This window comes from Equus przewalskii, chromosome 2 (genome assembly GCF_037783145.1).
Source record: "Equus przewalskii isolate Varuska chromosome 2, EquPr2, whole genome shotgun sequence".
Classification (NCBI taxonomy): domain Eukaryota; kingdom Metazoa; phylum Chordata; class Mammalia; order Perissodactyla; family Equidae; genus Equus; species Equus przewalskii.
The window spans coordinates 34,547,602-34,566,689 of record NC_091832.1 but is presented as its reverse complement, the minus strand read 5'-3'; the positions used below and the strand labels follow the sequence as shown (position 1 = coordinate 34,566,689).

The 19,088-nt window shown below is 54.1% G+C and overlaps 1 protein-coding gene and 1 long non-coding RNA gene across 10 annotated transcripts in view; both read right to left on the bottom strand.

Annotated features, from left to right (window-relative positions):
• Positions 1 to 5,173: 5,173 nt before the first annotated feature.
• Positions 5,174 to 19,088, bottom strand: part of CAPZB (capping actin protein of muscle Z-line subunit beta) — a 134,160-nt gene continuing 120,245 nt past the window's right edge. For 5 of the 9 annotated variants that reach the window (XM_070610740.1, XM_070610739.1, XM_070610746.1 and 2 more), the window contains 3 exons: positions 11,352 to 11,417; positions 10,602 to 10,678; positions 5,174 to 6,030 (listed from right to left, as the gene is read on the bottom strand). In XM_070610740.1, the coding sequence (XP_070466841.1) occupies positions 5,943 to 6,030; positions 10,602 to 10,678; positions 11,352 to 11,417 (231 nt within the window). In that variant the 3' untranslated portion in view covers positions 5,174 to 5,942. Of the gene's footprint in view, positions 6,031 to 9,068; positions 9,182 to 10,601; positions 10,679 to 11,351; positions 11,418 to 19,088 lie in introns of all 9 variants that reach the window. The other 4 variants (XM_070610747.1, XM_070610738.1, XM_070610743.1 and 1 more) reach the window with 1 other exon arrangement.
• LOC139081978 (uncharacterized) lies at positions 14,790 to 17,081 on the bottom strand. Its single transcript, XR_011537561.1, has 2 exons — positions 16,930 to 17,081; positions 14,790 to 16,559 (listed from the first exon to the last, which is right to left on the bottom strand). It is a non-coding gene; the product is annotated as an uncharacterized lncRNA (long non-coding RNA).

Genomic DNA, 19,088 nt, shown 5'->3' with positions numbered 1-19,088 from the left:
AATTTTTTGGAATAGTTTAAGAGGGATAGGTATTAAATATTCTTTTAATGTTTGGTAGAATTTCCCCAGAGAAGCTACCTGGTCCTGGACTTTTGTATTTTGGGAGGGTTTTGATTACTGTTTCAATCTCTTTACTTGTGATTGGTCTATTCAGATTCTCTATTCTTGATTCAGTTTTGGGAGGTTGTATGGGTCTAAGAATTCATCCATTTCTTCTAGGTTGTCCAATTTGTTAGCATATAGCTTTTCATGGTATTCTCTTCTAATCCTTTGTACTTCTGTGGTGTCTGTTGTAATTTCTCCTCTTTCAATTTTAATTTTATTTATTTGAGCCTTCTTTTATCTGACTGAGTCTGGCTAAGGGTTTGTCAATTTTGTTTATCTTCTTAAAGAAGTTTCATCGATCCTCTCTATTGCTTTTTTAGTCTCTATTTCATTTTTCTTTTGCTCTAATTTTATTATTTCCCTCCTTTTGCTGACTTTGGACTTTGTTGTTCTTTTTCTAGTTCTGTACTTTAAGATTACTTGAGATTTGTCTTCTTTCTTGAGGTAGGCCTGTATTGCTGTAAATTTCCCTCTTAGCACTTCTTTTGCTGCATCCCATAAGAGTCGGTATGTCGCATTTTCATTTTGTCTCTAGGTAGTTTTTGATTTCTACTTTGATTTCTTCACTGATCCAAGGGTTTTTCAGTAGCATGTTGTTTAGTCTCCACATATTTGTGACTTTCTCAGCCTTTTTCTTGTAGTTGATTTCTAGTTTCATAGCATTGTGGTCAGAAGGGATGCTTGATATGGTTTCAATCTTCTTAAATTTATTGAAGCTTGCCTTGTTTCCCAACATATGGCCTAGCTTTGAGAAAGTTCCATGTGCACTTGACAAGAACGTGTATTCTGCTGTTTTTGGATGGAATGTTCTCTATGTATGTATTAAGTCTGTCTGCTCTATTTATTTAAGGCCACTGTTTCCTTGTTGACTTTCTGTCTGGATGATCTATCCATTGTTGTAAGTGGGGTGTTGAGGTCCCCAACTATTATTGTGTTGCTGTCAACTTCTCCCTTTAGGCCTGTTAATAGTTGCTTTATATACTTTGGTGCTCTTGTGTTAGGTGCACATATATTCATAATTGATATGTCCTCTTGGTGGAATGTCCCTTTTATCATGATATACAGCCCCTCTTTGTCTCTCATTGTCTTGGTTTATCTTGAGATCTGCTTTGTCTGATAGAAGTATGGCAACACCTGCTTTCTTTTGCGTGCCATTTGCTTGGAGTAGCGTCTTCCATCCCTTCACTCTGAGCCTACGTTTGTCTTTAGAACTGAGGTGTGTTTCCTGGAGGCAGCGTATTGTTGGGTCTTATTTTTTAATCCATCCAGCCATTCTGTGTCTTTTGATTGGAGAATTTGATCCATTAACATTAGAATGATTACTGATATATGAGGGCTTACTACTGCATTTTATCTCTTGTTCTCCAGTTGTTCTCTATTTCCATTGTTTCTTTTCCCTTGTATTTTTGACTGCCATTTCAGTTTGGTGTTTTTCTGTGATGGTTTTCTAGTTCTCTCTTTATTTATGATTTGTAGCTCTGCTCTGATTTTTTTAGTGATTGCCATGAGGTTAGCATAAAAGATTTCATGGATGGGATAGTCCATTTTCTGATAGCCTCTTATCTCCTTTAGCCTAAGCAGGTTCAATCCCTTTTTTCTTCCCCTTCTGAGTTATTGTTGTCACAAATTGTTCTTTTCTGTGTTGTTTGTGATTAAAGTGTTTATAGTTATTTTTGATGCTTTCCTTCCCTTTGTCTTTTATGTTATAATTGAGTGTTTACTAACCTATTCTGATAGAGAGCTGCAGTTTTCTAATTCTGTTTCTCTCCTTGCTCAAGGTTTATTAAACCTTTGCTCTTTGGTTTCGGATGGGAGGGCTCCTTTCAACATTGCTTGTGTGGCAGGCCTGGTGGCAGCGAGCTCCCTCAGCTTCTCTTTATCTGGGAAAGCACATTTCTCCTTATCTGAAGGATAGTTTCACTGAAGCATATTCTTGGCTGAAAGTTTTTGTCTTTCAGTATTTTGAATATACCATTTCATTCTCTTTTAACCTGTAAGGTTTCTGCTGAGAAATCCACTGAAAGCCTGATAGGGGTTCCTTTGTAGGTTATTTTCTTCTGCCTTGCTGACCTTAATATTTTTGTCATTGACTTTTGCCAGTTTTAATGTTATATGCCTCAGAGAAGGTCTTTTAGCGTTGATGTAATTAGGAGTTCTATTGGCTTCATGTAGGTCCAGTTCTTTCCCCAAGTTTGGGAGGTTCTCAGCTATTGTTTCTTTGAACGAGCTCTCTGCTCCTTTCTCCCTTTCCTCTCCCTCTAGAATACCTATAATCCTTATGTTGCTTTTCCTAATTGAGTCAAATATTTCTTGAAAACTTCATTTAAAAAAAAATCTTAGTTTTCTCTCCTCCTCCACCTGAAGCATTTATTTCTATCCTCTAAATCACTAGTTCCGTCCTCCATAACGTCAGCTCTATTTTTTATGGATTCCAGATTATTTTTTATCTCATTAACTGTGTACTTCATATCCAGAATTTGTTTTGTTTTAGAGTTTCCATCTCTTCGGTGAAGTATTCCTTCTGCTCATTAATTTTATTCCTGAGCCCACTGAACTGTCTTTTTGAGTTTTCTTGTAACTTGTTGAGTTTCTTTATAACTATTTTGAATTCTGTGTCATTTAGATTGTAGATTTCTGTGAATTCAGGATTGGTTTCTGGAGACTTGTCGTCTTCCTCCTGCTTTGAAGTGTTACTGTGGTTCTTCATGGTGTTCGAGCAAGTGATCCTTTAACAGCACATTTGTGGTATCAGGTTGCAGATTCCACCTGCCACCCCTGGGGGTGGGCAGGAGCTGTATTTTCTGATCCCGTCCCATCTGCTGGAAGTTGTGCCTGTGGGGCTTCTCTGCATTTGCATGCTGGCCGCAGCTGCTTGGCAGGTCATGCACACACGTGGAGGTGGGGGCCTCTGTGCTCTGCCAGTGGGTCGCTCTGCTGCAGGACACTGTGCTCAGCAGGGGACCAGCCAAGTTGGTGTGCTAGGTGGGAAGGGAAGGGCACTTTCTTACGTGCACGGTTTGGCTGAGCTGCTGCACTTAGTGGGGGCTCCTTCACAGGGGCTGAGCTGCGCCACTCAGTGGGGAGCATTCCCACAGGCAGGGCAGCATGGTTGGTGTTCCTGTGGGCCAGGCTACAGCTCCACAAACACTCACATGGGCTGGGCTGCCCCTGCCTCCTCTTACAGTTGCACTGGCTGCTGTGTGAGGACCTGTGACCTAGATCACTGTTGCCACGGAGGGTGTGGGATGCGTTGAGAGAGAACATCTTGATTGGCTTGGCGTGGGTCACGCAAAGGAGAGGAGGGAACACCATGACTGCACTGCACCTAGGCTGCATGGAAGGGTGGTACCAAGGGAAGGAAGAGGGGCTGTGAGGCCAGGTCCACAATGACTGGTCCACCCCACCAACAGTGAGGGGATCCCACAGGGTCTGCCACGCAGCAGCAGCTTAGTCAATGATTTGAATGAATGAGTTTGGAGACAGGGAGTCATGGAGTCTGGGGCCCCAGAAGGACCTCAGGAAGGGCTCCAAGAGGCTGACTTGTCAAGACCACAACAAGCGGGGAGTGAAAGGGCAGGGCCTTGGAGAAACAGGAAACCCGATTATCCCCCTGAGCCCTCACACTTCTGGAGATGAAGACCATCACCAGCGCCAGGGGAGCCGGGTGAGTTCGTGCAGAGCTGAGGCCAGGAGGCAGGCTCCCGACTCCCAGACCAGGGCTCCTGCCACCCCACCCTCAGCGAGACTACCTCCTGTTGTGTGAACCGGCACTAAAGGGCACCTTCAGGCAGCATCTGGTGAGCCCACAGGGGTGGGGGAAGCTCTGCTGCTGCCAGACCTTGGGAGTCTGCCACCTGCAGCACGTTGACCCAGAGGGCTAGTCAACCCGCCAGGGCCCCTTCCTGCCATTTCCTTAGCCGGCCTTCCTGTCTTGCCTCAGTGGAGCAGGGAAAGGAGTGGCCATGAGGGGCCCAGGCCAGGCTACAAACACTCCTCTTTTGCACTTCCTTCCAGCTGCCCCTCACCTAAGAAACCCAGTGTCAGAGCCCACTGTAACTAGTCTCACCAGCCTGACTTAACATCAGTAAAAGAGCAGTGATTGCACCTGTGGAAGATTCTAGAAGACAAAGCAAGATCAGGCCTGGCATGTGTCACAGCCACAATTTCTTGGTTTCAAGTGTTACTTTTGGGCACATGAACACCTAATAAAAATGAACACTCATTTATTCAGCACCTCCTGTGTGCCAAGTACTCTGCTAACACAACCCCACGAGGCTGTCACCTCCGTTGTCCACATTAGGAGACAGGCTCCGGGTTCGCTCCCCCTACCCCAGGGTTCCGCGGCTGGGGCATCCAGAGCTACATCTTCATTCTTCCCAGCTTTCCTCATCCTCTCCACCCAGTACTTGAAAGGAGCTGAGGGCAGGGGTTTTTCCTGTTACCCATTTCCATCTCCACGGTACTCTGCACACAATGAAGATGTGCCCCATCTGGGAACTTTCTCGTCAGACCAAGCAGAAAGAAGCTAAGACCGGGTCAGGGGTGTCAAGGGTCCAGGCACCTCAAACCAGAGGGGGAGCCAGGGTGTGGGTCCTACTGACCCACCACACGGCTGCCCTGCTGGCACCTAGGAGAGCGTGGACTCAGAGTGTGTCACCTCAGCCCTCTTCCTCACATCTCTGAGGGCTATCGTGAAGACAGAGTGGGATGCATGTGGATGGACCTGCGCACAGTAGGTGTTTGCTGAGATGACAGGAGAGCAGGGAGCAGGGTGGGGAGGAGAGATGAGAGGCCCAGGGACTCCGACCTCATCACACCCTGTGTGTCTTCCAGTGGCCCCAGCTCTGCAGGGTGGTGGGGCTGGGGTCTGCGAGGAGTAGGGGGCCGAGAGAAGCAGCTCCAGGCTCCGCAAGGACCCCTTTTCTCCTCACTCACCAGGCGAGTCCCCATACTTCCTGTGCCTAACACCCCACTGAGCCTGCTACCCGTCCCGTGGGATCAGCTCTAACGGCCAAGGCTGCACGTGCTTGGAAAGTGAGGCAGGCGAGAAAGAACACAAGGCCAGTGCTAACTGCGTCCCAGTTTCTTTTTATTTATTTTTTTTGTTCTTTTTTTCCTTTTTTTTTAAGTATGGAAGCTCAAGTATAAGATGTAGATTTGTTTTTAAGCTTTACAAAAAAACAAAATAAAACAAAAAACTCCTTTTGCATTCCATAAAAATTGACAGAAAAGCACCTGGCCAGAAGAGCAGAACGGTCAGCAGGCCCCACCCCGCACCCCCACAACGCGGTCTCCGCGGGACAGGGGCCAGTCTGCAGGACAACGCTGAGGGCCACCTCTCCTTTCTCCCAGAGCTGTCCCCTGTCCCCTCAACCCCCAACCCCAAGCAGCTCCCAAACACACGTGGAATCAGATTTCCAGTTTTTCTTCTATCTTTCACACACCACAGTTATTTCATAAAATTTTTTTGTTTTACATTTTTTACACCAATGTAACAAAAAGGTGGGAGGGAAGGGGAGGCAGACAGACAGTGTATTTTATGCTTCTAAATGGGTGGGTGGGAGAGACGGGGGGCTGGGGCAAACAAAAAACACACGGTCTCCATGGAAACATCGAGAGTTTGGGTAGCAAAACGTGGTGGGAAGTAGGCCTCAGAGACAGAGAAGGGCGTTTATGGGGCTTTATTCTTGGGGAGAGATGGCGCTGTGCGGTTGGTCGGTGATGCAAGTTGTTATGTGACCTGTCAGGGAGGGAGGGGACGAGGGAGGGAGCAGAAACGAGTTTCTAAGAAAGGAACCTAACGAGCGCACGGCGTGTCCGTTAGCGGAAGCAGAGGTTTAACACTGCTGCTTTCTCTTCAAAGCCTCCACCAGGTCGTTCTTAAGAGCTTCTTGTTTTGATTTGTCTGCAAAAGTCTGCACAGACCTGCCAGGGAGGAAAAGAACTGTCATTAGAAGGTTTACCAGGAAGAGGTGTGGTGGTAACCGGCTGGGCACCAGGGTGCTGGTGCCTGGCTCAGAGAGCTGCCTGCCAGCGACCGACCTCCTGGGGCGAGTGACCAACCTGCTGAGGTGAGGGTCTCGATCACGGGGCCAGGCACTGGGTGTCGCTGGAGCGCAAGCAGTGCTGGAGAGGTGCGGAAGGGGCACAGCCCGAGACCTGTGCCCTCAAGAACATCACTGGGCGCCACTGAGAAGGCGCACAGCCCACCTGGACAGATGCTCAGCTCTGCACCAGGCTGCAGGGGACCTGGCCGTGGTCCCTAATCCACTCCTCAGGGCCCAGGGCCCACCATTAGTCTGAACCAGAAGGTGGCTTCTGGGCTTCCAAGCACAATGCAGCAAAGACCCTCTGAGCTTCAGCCCAGCTGTGGCCTCAGGCCAGGGGCTGAGAGGCAAGGACTGGGCCATGAGGACCTGGTATAAAGCTTGCCCCTCTGCTCCCCTGCCCAGCAGAAGAGGCTTGTCGCTCTCCCCACAAGTGCAGGGTGCAGTGGGACCCCACTCAGTGAGTGTTTAAGAACCAGCGCCCTGGACACCTGTGCACACTGGTTCATGGCCAGGAGAACACAGAGGGCAGGTGCTTTCTGGCTTCTGCTGTGAGGCACCGTCAGCTGTTAACTTGGCCCAGAAAATCCCTCAGCCTGGATCGAGAGGCAGCGTGGGGCTGAGCTAAGCGGGCCTGGGTCCCTGCTGCCGAATCCTAGATTTGCGGGGAACGCAAGTGCATTTCCGCATGGCGCTAACACTCTCGACAAAGCTCACAGCGACCAAGCTTTGCAGAGGCTGTATACCGTTTCCAAGGTGTTTCCACACTTTTCTGCTGTAACTCTCCACGAGCGTCCTGGAAGAGGCCCAGTGCTGTTCTCAGTTTACAGATGAGGAGACAAGCTCAGAGAAACGCCCCCGGCAGTGACCTGAACGATCACTTTGTCGCAACATGTTGGTTAACCAAGAACTTATTAAACTATTTACAAACTTTACAGCGTTTTCAAAGCAGAGGAAAGAGGAGGCGGAAGGCTGCCTCGCAGGAGTGCTGTGGATGGCATGCTCCATGGGAATCCCAGGTTTGACATGCATTGACCATGAGAAGGAACGGGGCAGAGGAGTCAAAAATCATCCCCAAATGCCGAAAATGGGGAAAGTAGTATGAAGTGGGACCTGGGAGAAACAAGAGCAGCCCAAGTTGAATTCTGGCTCCTGAACCCTAGGAAAATCACAAGCAGCGCCTCCAAATGTAAGAGGGTGGCACAGAATTATTTTGAAAGAATCTGTATACAACTAAAACAAATTCCACAAGAAATGTCGACATTTTTGGTTGATGCTGCCGAAATACACATTTCTTATTTGCCCTGGACTGCCCCTGGCTCAGCGGTGGCCAAAGGAAGGGTCAGATAGCAGCCCTGGTGGCCCTTGGGCTCCAAATCTCAGCCAGTCCACAAGGGGCTTCTGGAGAAGCTCCCAAGGTTAACACAGCCAGTGGGCGGACACAGCGGGGGAGCAGAGGCTCAGAAGGCTCCCCAGCCTGCGCGGGGGCGGGCTCTTTTGGGGAGGAGGAGCCAAGCATGCCAGCCCCGACCCCCATAAAGGAGAAAGTTCCAGAGTTCAGAGTTAGAGGCAGAGTTAGATTCAGGTAAGAGAGCTGCTAAAGGTCTAAGGAATGAGGAGCAGGGCGCTCATTTAGGGGGACAGAGCTTGGGAAGGTCATTGCCAAGCAACCTCGAACCAGTGCCTGGAGGAAGCACTAACTTGGTGTGGGAAGGAAGACCTGGACAGACGGGGCGTCAGGCTGCCCACTGCTGCGGAGGGTTTCTATGCTGTAAAGCTCCCGTGGGTGGCCAGGGCTAGGGATCCAGAAGACTCTAGACCCACCCTAAAAGCTGAGGGCCTGGGGAGAAAACCACACTACCATGGAACACCTTAAAAAGGGGTTTTCTCAACGCCATGATGGGAACGCAATGGTCCCGGCATGAGGCTGGAGGCTGCCAGAAGCCTGGAGCCTGAAGTTGGCACACACAGACCAGGCCAATGTGCCAAAGTCCCATGGACCCAGAAGAGCAGCTCTGCCTGGTTAGGTAAGCGCCCCCACCCCACTGAGCCTCCTCTGGGCCAGGCGCTCAGGGTCCAGCCCATGGGCCTGGGGGTAAGCCCGTAAGCCCCGGGCTCTGCAGCCTGCTGGCTGGGTTTCCAAAGCCCAATATTGCAGCCTGTTTCCCCCCCCCCCACCTCCCCGGGGATGCAAGTACTTTCATACAGCCGTATCTGTCACAAGCTCAAGTCATGGTTCTCAGCCATTATCAACAAGCCCATCAGTGTGAGGCGTTTAAGAGGACAGCTGTGGCTCGTTAATGGCGGCAGGCTAGGCCGGTCCAGGCAGCTCCAGCAGGAACCGGTTTGGGGGTGCACCAGGCCAGGCTGGGGGATTACAGCCCCGACTGTGCTCCATCCTCGGACTCGGAGTGGGACACCCCTTTCAAGCCAGCTAGCCCCAAAGAGTCGACTTCTGCCTGAGAAGGGGCTTATTTGGCTTCTGGACTCTTTGGTGAGACGGTCGGGGAGGACCCAGCTGTGCAGGGAGCAGACTCAGGGAGGCTGCCTGGAGCGTGCGGTGAGCAGGAGGCGGGCCAGCCCCTGGCCCGCAGGATCAGAGTCGTGCAGACAGGCGGCTTCTGCCCGAGAGCCAAGCAAGCCCCCAGCCTGGGCTCCTTCAGGGCAAAGGCCAGAACCACCCAACGGCCCACACCACTCACCGCCCGGCGTGCACAGCACACACACCACACACGTGACACGGGTCCATGTTACAGGGGCAAAGTCTACACGTTAATGTGGCTGCTCACGGCCGTGAGTGGACACGGGGGTTAGTGGTGGTTTAAATGGCCGCGCGGCAACAGCCAGACCGGCAGGTCTCGGCGGGTTGGTGAGTCCTGTTTAGTTGGGGGTGCTCACGCCTTTCAGGCAGGGTACCTGGATCGGCTTAATTATCAGGCTGGATGTGGATCTGGCGCTGGGTCAGCACTTGGGAAAGCTCCCTCTGCAACTGCTGAAACTTGGGGTTGTCGGGGATAACGTCAACAGATCTACAGAGAGTGTTCAGAGATGAGTGCAGCAGGAGGGGAGAGGGCACACGGACGGAGGAGCACAAGGGCGGGGTGGCAGCTGAGGAGATACAGGGGACACACAGGCAGAGAAAGAGGGGAGCGTCACCAAGGCCACGGCCGCTCGGGCTGCGGTGCGGAGGTCGCAGCGGCGGAGGCTGGCCGGCGGGGGTCCTGGTTTCGGGGACTCACAACCCCCACCCTGCAGGCTCTCTGTGTCTCTCTCCTATTTCCCAGTGGCTGCCCGACACCGTGCAGGTTGGCAGGGTGTTTGGGGTGGATGGTGCAGCGGCCCCAGGCAGGAAGCTCTGGGCACAGGTGACTGAGGAGGCCTCAGACTCAACAGCCAGAGGAGGGTAACGTTGCCAGTGGGGGTAATACAGCCCACCAGGCAGGGCCAGACCCAGTTCCCCACAGGCGGAGTGGCAAGTCGGGAAAATGTGAGTCCAAAGGGGACGCTTGCTATTTTAAATCTGTCTGAGGGAGACCAAAACCGTGTCTCCTGGACCAGTTCACAAGCCAGGGCCCACCCTCCTCTCGGTCCACAAGGAGAGCCCTGCACATGGAGCGAGGGATTCGAGGGCCGGAGGCCGAGGCTGAGCATGAGCCCCTGGGCTCAGAGCGGTGCTGGGCTGCGGAATAAAGCTGCGGGGTCTCATCTCATCTCTGCAGCAGCCCTGCCTCCCTGACCGGACGGGGGCTGCTGCCAGGAGTGCCTCATCAAAGGCCACGCGGCTCATAGTGACAGAGCCTGCAGAGATCCCGGCCCCTGACTCCACGCAGAGCTCACCCCACAGCCGCCTTCACCAGGGCCGATGCTGCAGGACCAAGGGCACGAGATGGGTGGAGAGGGCAGCTCAGGACCCTGGCCACAGGTAACCGAGCCCCGGCAGAAGACATCAGGGTGGCGGGGGCCGTCTCCAGGAAGCAGCAGGGCGAACAGGCTCTTTCTGGAGGACACTCTGCTGCCCCAAAACCAGCCAACCAGAGGCGGCCAGGCTGCATGGCCATCTGCCCTCCCCCGCGTGTCTTGGGGTCTGGTTTGGAGGATCCCTCAGAGCCCAGAGCCTAAGGGGCTGGGCAGATTCTTTACACGGGACTGACAGGCTGGGCACTGAAAGGAGGCCAACTCCAGGGACCAGGGCACCAGCGGCTGTTAAGGTGACCGTGCCCCAGAGCGCCAACAGGGAGGAGGGCGGAACCAACACCTGCCGAGAGCGCAGACCACGGAAAGGCACTTGACCCTTGAAAACCTGCACAGCAATCCTGGAAGGCGGGTACTTTGGTGCCCTATTACAAATGAGGAAACTCAGGCCCAAGGCCACAGAGCTATTAAGCAGTAGACCCAGGATTCAAATCCACATCTTTTTGGTTCCAAAGCTTGTTCTTCTGGGTACATTACCTCAGGCCATTGACGATGTCCTTCGTTTTTCCAAAGTAGATCTCGTTCAGCGTACTTCTGATTTTATTTTCCATGTCCTGGGAAGGGAGGTCGGTCAGACACATGGCAAACACCCTGCCACCTCGCACCAGCTCCACCCGCAGTCCCCGCGGTGACCACAGGGGGGAGGCGCAGGATCACACACGACCGCGGGGAGCCCACACCACCTGTGCCCCCACCACCATGTGCCCCCACCACCATGTGCCCTCAGGCAGGGAGGGAGCTGAGGCCTCGGCACTGACGGCCAGCGCTGACCGCTCTCGGGAGCTGCTCTAACCACATGGCAGCCCCTCAGCCTTTCCACCAATTTTGTGAACAATTCTGTGAAGCCAGAGAGCAGTGCCCTTCCCCCACACTGCACGGCAAGGGAGGCTGAGGCAGCCTCGACTGAAGCTCCTCCAGAGCCCCTTGGCATTGCAGGGCCTGGCTCCATCGCAGGCTCAGGTCTCTGCTCACACCCGGGAGCTCAGGGCGCAGGTCTCGTGGGAGCGCGGTTTGGCGCTGGAGGGGGTGCCTCCGGGGCTGGGCGCTGCTTCCCCAGATCAGAAGGCGCAGAAAAGACCAGCCCAGGGCAAAAAAATGAGAAATGCACCGCTGGCTGCTAGTGAGTTGGAAGAAAGCAGCAAGGGCAAGGCCAGTAGGCCGGCAGATGGGGCTCAGGGGCAAGCTGTCATGCACTGTGGAGGCGGCCCAGAGCCGGAGCGCACTCACCTCTACCAGGCGCCCGATGTTGGCTATGTGTGGGGAGCAGTCGCTCACAGTCTCATCCTTCTCCATCTGCAAAGACAAGAACGTCCCTCCAAGTCAGAGGGAGCCGGGTGCTCCCTGCGACGGGCAGCTTCTATGACAGCACGGCCCGCCCCACAGTGTGCAGAGAGCCTGTCATTCCTGCTGGCCCCTCGGGAGCCAGCAGCAGGGGGTACACGGCCACTTTTCCAGTGGGGAACCCCAGCACAAAATGACTTAAATTTCAGGTCATAAACAGCCCAGCCAGCAGAAGCCCAGAGTCACTGTTCCCAGGGGAGAGTGTGTTGCTGCCACCCTTGGTGGAGCAGCCACCCCCCAAGCCCACGGCAGGGCAAAGGTGACCACCCTGCCAGGCACCAGCTCACCCAAGGCCGACTGGGGAGGATGCGCCTAGTTTGTCGTTACATCACCACTTGCAGGCAGGCACAGCCACAGGTGGTCTGTCCCTGGGCTGGGGCCTGACACCGCAGGTGAGTCTCCAACGTGCCATGACACTGCTGTGCCCCGCCTGCACCTGTAACGGCAGCCACGGAGGGGGACCGACAGCCCTGGGGGACAGGAGGCTCCGAGGCTCAGGGAGAGAAAGTGACTTTGCAACGTTAGCAGCAATGGCAGAACCGGGTCAAACCCTTTCTTACTTCAGAGCCTGCGTTCTTTCTGTGGGGCTGTGGGACCAGCCGGGTCAGCGTGGAGAATCTCAATCTAGACGCCCAGGTTAGGATGGGCCCAAGCACCTGGAGCCTCAGGCAGAGCCGGTGCCGGCCCATAGTCAAAACTGAGTATTGAATGGAGAGGGGGCAGGGAGGCAAGAGGGAAGCATGCACGCTTATTCATGAAGTACGGATTTCCCCACTTTCTTCCTCAGTTTACACTTATTTCCTTCACAAGATCACCAACTGCTTCAGAAGAGGTTCGTCTGCTTTACGCCTTGCAGGGTGCCCGGCAGGTGTGAGCACACAAAGCTCACTGTTCGCACCTAAGGACAGGCAGCTGTCACGGCCACTGCTGGGGAAATAAAACACGGAAGCGGAAACAGGTAATGAAGAGACAGGATGACAAGAGGAGACAGTATCAGGAAGGCTAGAGCTCCGGGCCCGGCTTGGCGTGCTCGGAGGCAAGTGGCCCCTGCTGCGCCACCAAGGGGACGACTTTCAGGCCCAGAAAGTAGGAGAGACCCTGTGAGGGAGGGGGAAGCACAGACGGGCGAGCTGATGGTAGGAGAGAACCCAGTCACTTCAAACGATTAGGGTTCCAGGGGCAGACGGACCCGATTCCGAAACGGCTGTCCCTGAAACACTACAGCGCACTTGAGAGGGGCCAGGGCACTGGGAGGGCGACACTACTGTCAAGAAAGAGGGAGGATAGAGTTAGAAATTAAACACTAGTTGGATCCAGACAACAGTTTTTTTTTTTTTTTTTTGAGGAAGATTAGCCCTGAGCTAACATCTGCTGCCAATCTGTGCCCATCTTCCTCTACTTTATATGTGGGATGCCTGCCACAGCATGGCTTGCCAAGCGGTGCCATGTCTGCACGCAGGATCCGAACTGGTGAACCCCGGGCCGCCGAAGCAGAATGTGCGCACTTAACCACTGTGCCACGGGTCGGTCCCAGACAACAGTGTTTGATGGGGCTGTTAAAAATCATCTGTTAGCACATTTTACAGCAGTTATCTCTAGAAGCCAGCATGGCCTTGCTATGACTAAGTTCCGCCAGGAGAATCTCTAATTTCCTATTTCGATGGGGATGCAGGGCTGAAGAGCAGAGAACTCCTCTGGTGAGATCACATCACTTTGGCAGGTTCCATCTAATACCCTGTGGCTGTGGCAGTGGCAGAGGCATGGGCTGGACGATGGCCTGCTCAGACGGAGCCTCTGCCGATAGGGATCAGGCCCGATGTCCCCAGGGCGGCCTCTGTGGCATCCTGCAGGAGTCTCTCCCTGGCCCTGGGTCAACCTGTTTGTCCAGAACTTAAAGGCAGGCACAGGTGAGACCCATCGGCAGCCTGTCAGCAGCATCAAGGGTGAGATGATCAGAAGGGTCACTACAGAACCCGGAAACGTGGGTCAGCCATCAAGCGTGGAGCACTTCCCGGGGGCAGTCACCTCATTCCTTTAGTCTTCATAAGAACTCCACGTTAAACCCCGGAAACTGAAGCTTAAAGACGTCAAGCAATCTGCCCAGATCACAGCTGATTCCCTGCCTCAGGACGCTGCCCACTCACCTGGGCAAACGCAAGCCAGACCTTCGGCCCACATGTCAGCCCAGTACAAGCGGGGGAGCAAGTTCTCTAGGAGACTCTTGGTTTGCAGATGATTTCAAGCTTGACAAGAACGTGATGTGGCTGCTACGACAGCTTTCATGCCACTTGAAGTCTGTAATGAAACTATTCCTGTGCCAGATCAGAGGCAGCACTCTCACCCCACATGTGACAAAGCTGCAGCTGCAAGCCTCTGCCACTCACCCGGGATGGCAATGGTCCCTTCTGCTCCGTGCAGGCCCTGGCCCCTTTGCAGGGCTGGATTCTGTGCAGAGCACTGGGTTTTACGAGAGCCACGGACAACTTAGAGTTCATCCGCTTAAAAGGTCTGAACACCTTGACCCCAAGAAATGGGAGAGAACTGGGGGTATTTCAGGCTGGGCAGGCAGACTCAGGAGATCCTGGCGGTGCTCAGGCCGGGGGAGCAGACCCAATGCACGCCACTGCCAAGGGCAGTGGGGGACCACGGGGCGAGGGAACACCACGGGATGACAGATCTGTCTGGAACAGGCGTCTGCTAGAAGGCAATGAGCCCCAGGTCCCTGGAGCTGTCTGAGGAGAAATGAGGTGGCCATTTGTCAAGATGCTACAACAGGGGGGATCCGGTGTAGAGTGACAGTCTGGAACCTATGGCCTCGAAAGGCCCTTCCAAGTTATGAGATGGAATCTCTGCAGAACAAAGATGTCCGGCTCTGGCAAGACTGTTTTGCTGAGGACAGGCCAAATGGAAACAAGGGAGAGAGAGAAGCTAGAGCACTCGGGTTCTCTGCCCCCACACTGGGCCCTGAACTGTCCCAGGCACTCTTTCGCCAGCAATCCTGGGAAGTCTTGATCCTCAGTGACTCCAAGGGTCCCCACAAAACAGGAGAAGTGAGAGTGCCCATGAACTTAAAAGGGGCAGCTACACCCCACCATTTCTGGTCTAATAAGTACCCCGCCCCAGGCAGAGCCACACTGTTTGCCGGGGCATTGCCTGCCCTCAGCAAGACCCTGCTGCCAAGACAGCTGAGGGTGTGCATGTTGAACAGGAGTTGGAAGCACACTCAGGAGGAAGAACAGTGCTCTATCCACTTTTTTTTTTTTTTTTTTTTTTTTGCAGAGGAAGATTTGCCCTGAGCTAACATCTGTTGCCAATCTTCCTCTGTTTTGTATGTGAGCCACTGTCATGGCATGGCCACTGAGAGACAAGTGGTGTAGGTCCACACCTGGGAACCGAACTTGGGCCGCCGAAGCAGAGCATGCTGAACTTAACCACTAGGCCATGGGGCCGGCCCCTGTCCACCCATTTTTAAGAGATTTTTGGAGGCGAACACACTGGGATAGTGTGTTCTCTCCCCCGACATGGAAACGGTTCCTATGCCCAGACTGAGGGCCACTCAGCACCTCTTCTGGGCAGGGAGGAGCCTGGGGGTCTGATCTAAAGGAATTATGTCCTTCTGGCCCTAGAGACTCCTTCCCTCCCTCCCCAGCTCCAGGCAGAGGGCACATTTCTGGCAACCCCAAGGAAGCAATGAGGCTTTGAGCTCATTGAGGGCCCCATTTTAAATGAGCACCAACAGCCCAGAGTGAGGCCAGGACTGCTGGCAAAGGGCCACGAGGGTAAGTAAAGTCACATCAGCAACCCAACCTCTTGGGCATCACCTTTGTGCTTCAGAATTAAGAGCCCCCTTCCAATGACGGAAAGGCTGAAACCTCTGGATGCTCAAGGGAAGAAGAGGTCCTGGCGGAAGGGGGGGAGTGAGAAGGGTCTCCCGCAGGAGCAGACTGAGCGCCAGGAGGTCACACGGGGTCCCTAAGCTCATGGCAGCGGATCTAAGCCCAAGGAAAAGGCCCAGCAGTGACGGGGTAGGAAAGGAAGAAGGTGGGAAGAGGGTCCTGGCACACAGACATGTTTCCACAGCCCCCTCGCCCACACCCCTGCCCACTCCCTCCACACCTGGTCAGGGGCAGCTTGCTGGCAATGCCGACCCACCAAAAATAGAACTATTTTTGCAACGCATATATTATTACATCCTTATAAAAGCGGCTGCCAAAAGAAAAACATTTTTATGTGCTGTGGCTGCACAGATGTTCCACAAGGTGGTTCCAACTGAGGCTGAAGTCAGAGGCCAGCCCACTCGTCCCCATCAAGCACCTCTCCTCCTCTCTGTGGCCTGGGGATGGGGAGGGTGTGGGCAAGGGTTTGGAAAGCAGGCTGTTTCTGTCTGGTGTCTCCCACTGCCATGTGCATCTTCCAGTGCACACGGCCTGGAAAGTGGGACCCTGAAGGCAGCCAGCCCCAACTCCATAGCTCCTGCAATGGAGCCCGAGGGGCCAGGGCCTTGGCCTCTCTTGGCTTCAATTTCCTTGCCTCTACCTCGTTCTAGATGAGCGAATAAGCGCACAATGCCCGCAACGGTGCCTGGCTGAATGGCAGCTCCGTTCCCAGCACTCTTCTGGTCCTGGCTCTCGGCAGAAGCCAGCGGTGTCCTCCCGATGACCGAGCTGTGCTCTGGCTAAGAGGCTGGCAGAAGGCCGGGACGTAACACGCCGTCAGGCCAGAAGACGGTGCTCAGGCAGCCTCCTCAAGGAAGGTTAGGTCTGCCTAGTTTGGGAAAATTTTAATTGAGCCTGAAACTGTACAGATACCAGAAGATAGGAAAGTCTCTGCTTGCAAGATACATGGTAGTAATAGTTACTATTTACTAAGCATAAACCACGTGTCAAAATGACTTTCTATTCCTACTCTACGATAATCTTTCTAGAGGCATTACTAGCTCCACGAGGAAAACGCCGAGTTCCAGAGAAGGCAAGCGGTCTGTCTAGTCACCCAGCTGGAAAGTAACCAGGCGAGCATCTGCACCGAGGTCTGGAGGGTTCTGAACCTGTCTTCTTCCATGATACCTCTCCATTTGCTCTTGATCCACGTTCTTTACTGGAAAAACCAAGGACAAAGCACAGTGCAGGGCTCAGAAATTCCGAGCAGTACCCGTCCCTGCGCCCCCACCTCCGATCCCTTCCTCTCCTGCCGGTCCTTCCCAGCAGGGCACAGTCGCCAGAGGCAGTTTCACACAGCTTTCCTTCTCAACCAGGCGCTGGGTCGCTCCACCTCAGGTCAGGTGACTGAAGCCACACGGTCCCTAGAAGCCACGCTGCCCAGGTGTCTCCCCGCCCGGATCACAGGGAGCGTGGCCGCGGCTGTGGCTGTGTCTCCCGCAGTGGGAGAGCACTCCCGGGCCCGGCCGCCTTCGTGCCCTGCCTCCGGAAGGAGGGCCATGGGCCTCTGCTCAAATACACAGCCTTACCTACTGCCAAGCACGAGTCAGAGCTTTCCCTGCCACGACCCGGACGGGCGTCTCTGCTGGAGTTTCAGCGCTTGGAGACAATCACATACGGGCACCTACTGCTGAGCGGGGAGAGAGCTGGCCTTGCAAATGACCGGCCTCAACTTTCCCCCAACAAAACATTCCACCTTCATTTCTAAATATTTAGATTCTGAAAAAAATGAACATCTGCAGGGCCCGGCCTCGGGTCGGAAACCTTGGATCTCTTTCCAGAGATTTACGGTCTTGCCTCTTTCCCACATCTCCAGCTGTCACACAGGAGAAGTGACCTCTCCATGCAACTTCCTTTTCAACATGCTGGTACTTGGCTCACAACATTTTTTTACTCGCTCCACAGCCTTCCACTGGGGCCTAGGTGGCAGTCCGCCAAAGGGCACCTTCCGCCTTCCTCCCCTCACAGGACGGTCTGATCTGGCCGGGATGAGCTTCCACAAACACCACTGACCACCTTTCCTCCCACAGCCCCACAGCTGCAGGGACTTGCCAAAACACTTGATCTGCTTCGCCTTCCAGCTGACATCCCTAAGAGACATCTTTTGGTGGGGGTGGGAGACAAAAGGCCAAAGTGGAGGAGACGGGGTGAGGGCGCCTAGCGTGCACTTGGTCTGAGCGCACTGTGGCCTCCACACCCGGTGTCATGACCAGGTGTGAAATGAGACTCAAGCAATTAATCTGTCCTGGTTAAATTCACCAACGATTTACACAAAGTCAGTGGGGGCAACTCTCTGTCTCACTCACCTGCACCCCCAGAAGCCATCTCAAGTGAGCAAGGAGGGGGCTGAGGGCAGAGCCTGGAAGGCCCTGGGATGGGAGGGGCCCACGTGGAGAGCCTCCATCAGGCCTAAGCCGCAGTCCCTCTCGGGACGGGGCGTGGGAAACAGGAAAGCGACGGAGCACCTGGGGGCCGTGCCCAGAGAAGGGCGACCCAGGCCTGGCTGCTGCCAAGGTGTGGACGCCTTGTCCTACTGTGTGGTGGCACCTCCGTCTCAGGGGTGTGTGTGTGTAACTAGACAGACTGTCTGGCCTCTGTGCATTAGACGTGGAACTGGGGGAACTGGGAGCCCTGGGGCCGGGCCTGCTTGGCCTTGCTGCGTGTTCCTGACTGCGGCCAGAACGGCCTGCAGGGTGGGCGCCCGGCACCGTGGGCCTGGCGAGATAGCCCTTTCCTTCCTGCTGCACCTGGGGCACGTGTGAGTGTGGGAGCAAGTGTGTGAGTGCAGTGGGGCCAGCATCCAGAGGAAAAGCCTGCGCCTGGGCCACTGCCGGTGTGGCTTAATGGAGAAGCTCAAGGGAGGAAGACCTTCATGGGACCCCCGACTGCTCACATCCTGGTGGTCACCCCAAGCCCTGACCACTCTACTCCAAAATGTCTCCCGACCTGTCCCTCCCTCTCTCCTCCTCGTGCCTTGAGGCCAACGCCAGCTCCTTCACTGGCCCCTCCTGGCCACAGGCTTGTCCCCTCTAGCCCTCCCAGGGCTGCGCCCATCCAGGCCCTGGTCGCCTCTCTCCTGGACGATTCTAACGGTCTTCTCTTGCCAACCCACCCTCCATGCCAGCCAGCAGAGGCATCTTTTGAAAACACGCATCAGATGAGGTCACTCGACTCCCTACAAATCCTACAGCCTGCTCGCCACCTCTGGTGGTGAATGTGTCTCATGCAGCCAACTTGCTTCCTGCAGGAGAAGCCACCTTACAGCAAACGAACTCTGAAGGAGGGACCCAACGCGGTGCTGCTGAGCATGCTCCCAGGAGGCCTGCCCCTCCACGTGACTCCACAGCTTTGGCCCCATCGCCAGGCCTGTTTCTGGGAACACTGGCCGCCCACAGGGTAGTGTCTGATGTATTGCGTCTGCTCAATACATTTCCCTTAGAACATCTATTTAGAATCTACTGAATGCCAGGTACACGGGACAGAGGAAAACCAAAAAAGTGTGGTATGGTAGAAAGTAGACTATTTTTTTAAGGTGGACAAATCTGGGTTCAAATCCTGACTGCCTCCTACTAGACAAGGCACCACAGGCAAATTACTAACCAGCTGGAACCTCAGTGTCCTCCCCTGTTAAATGGGAGTAACTCTATCTTGCTTACAGTCTAATCAAAGGAGACAGCCCACACAACCA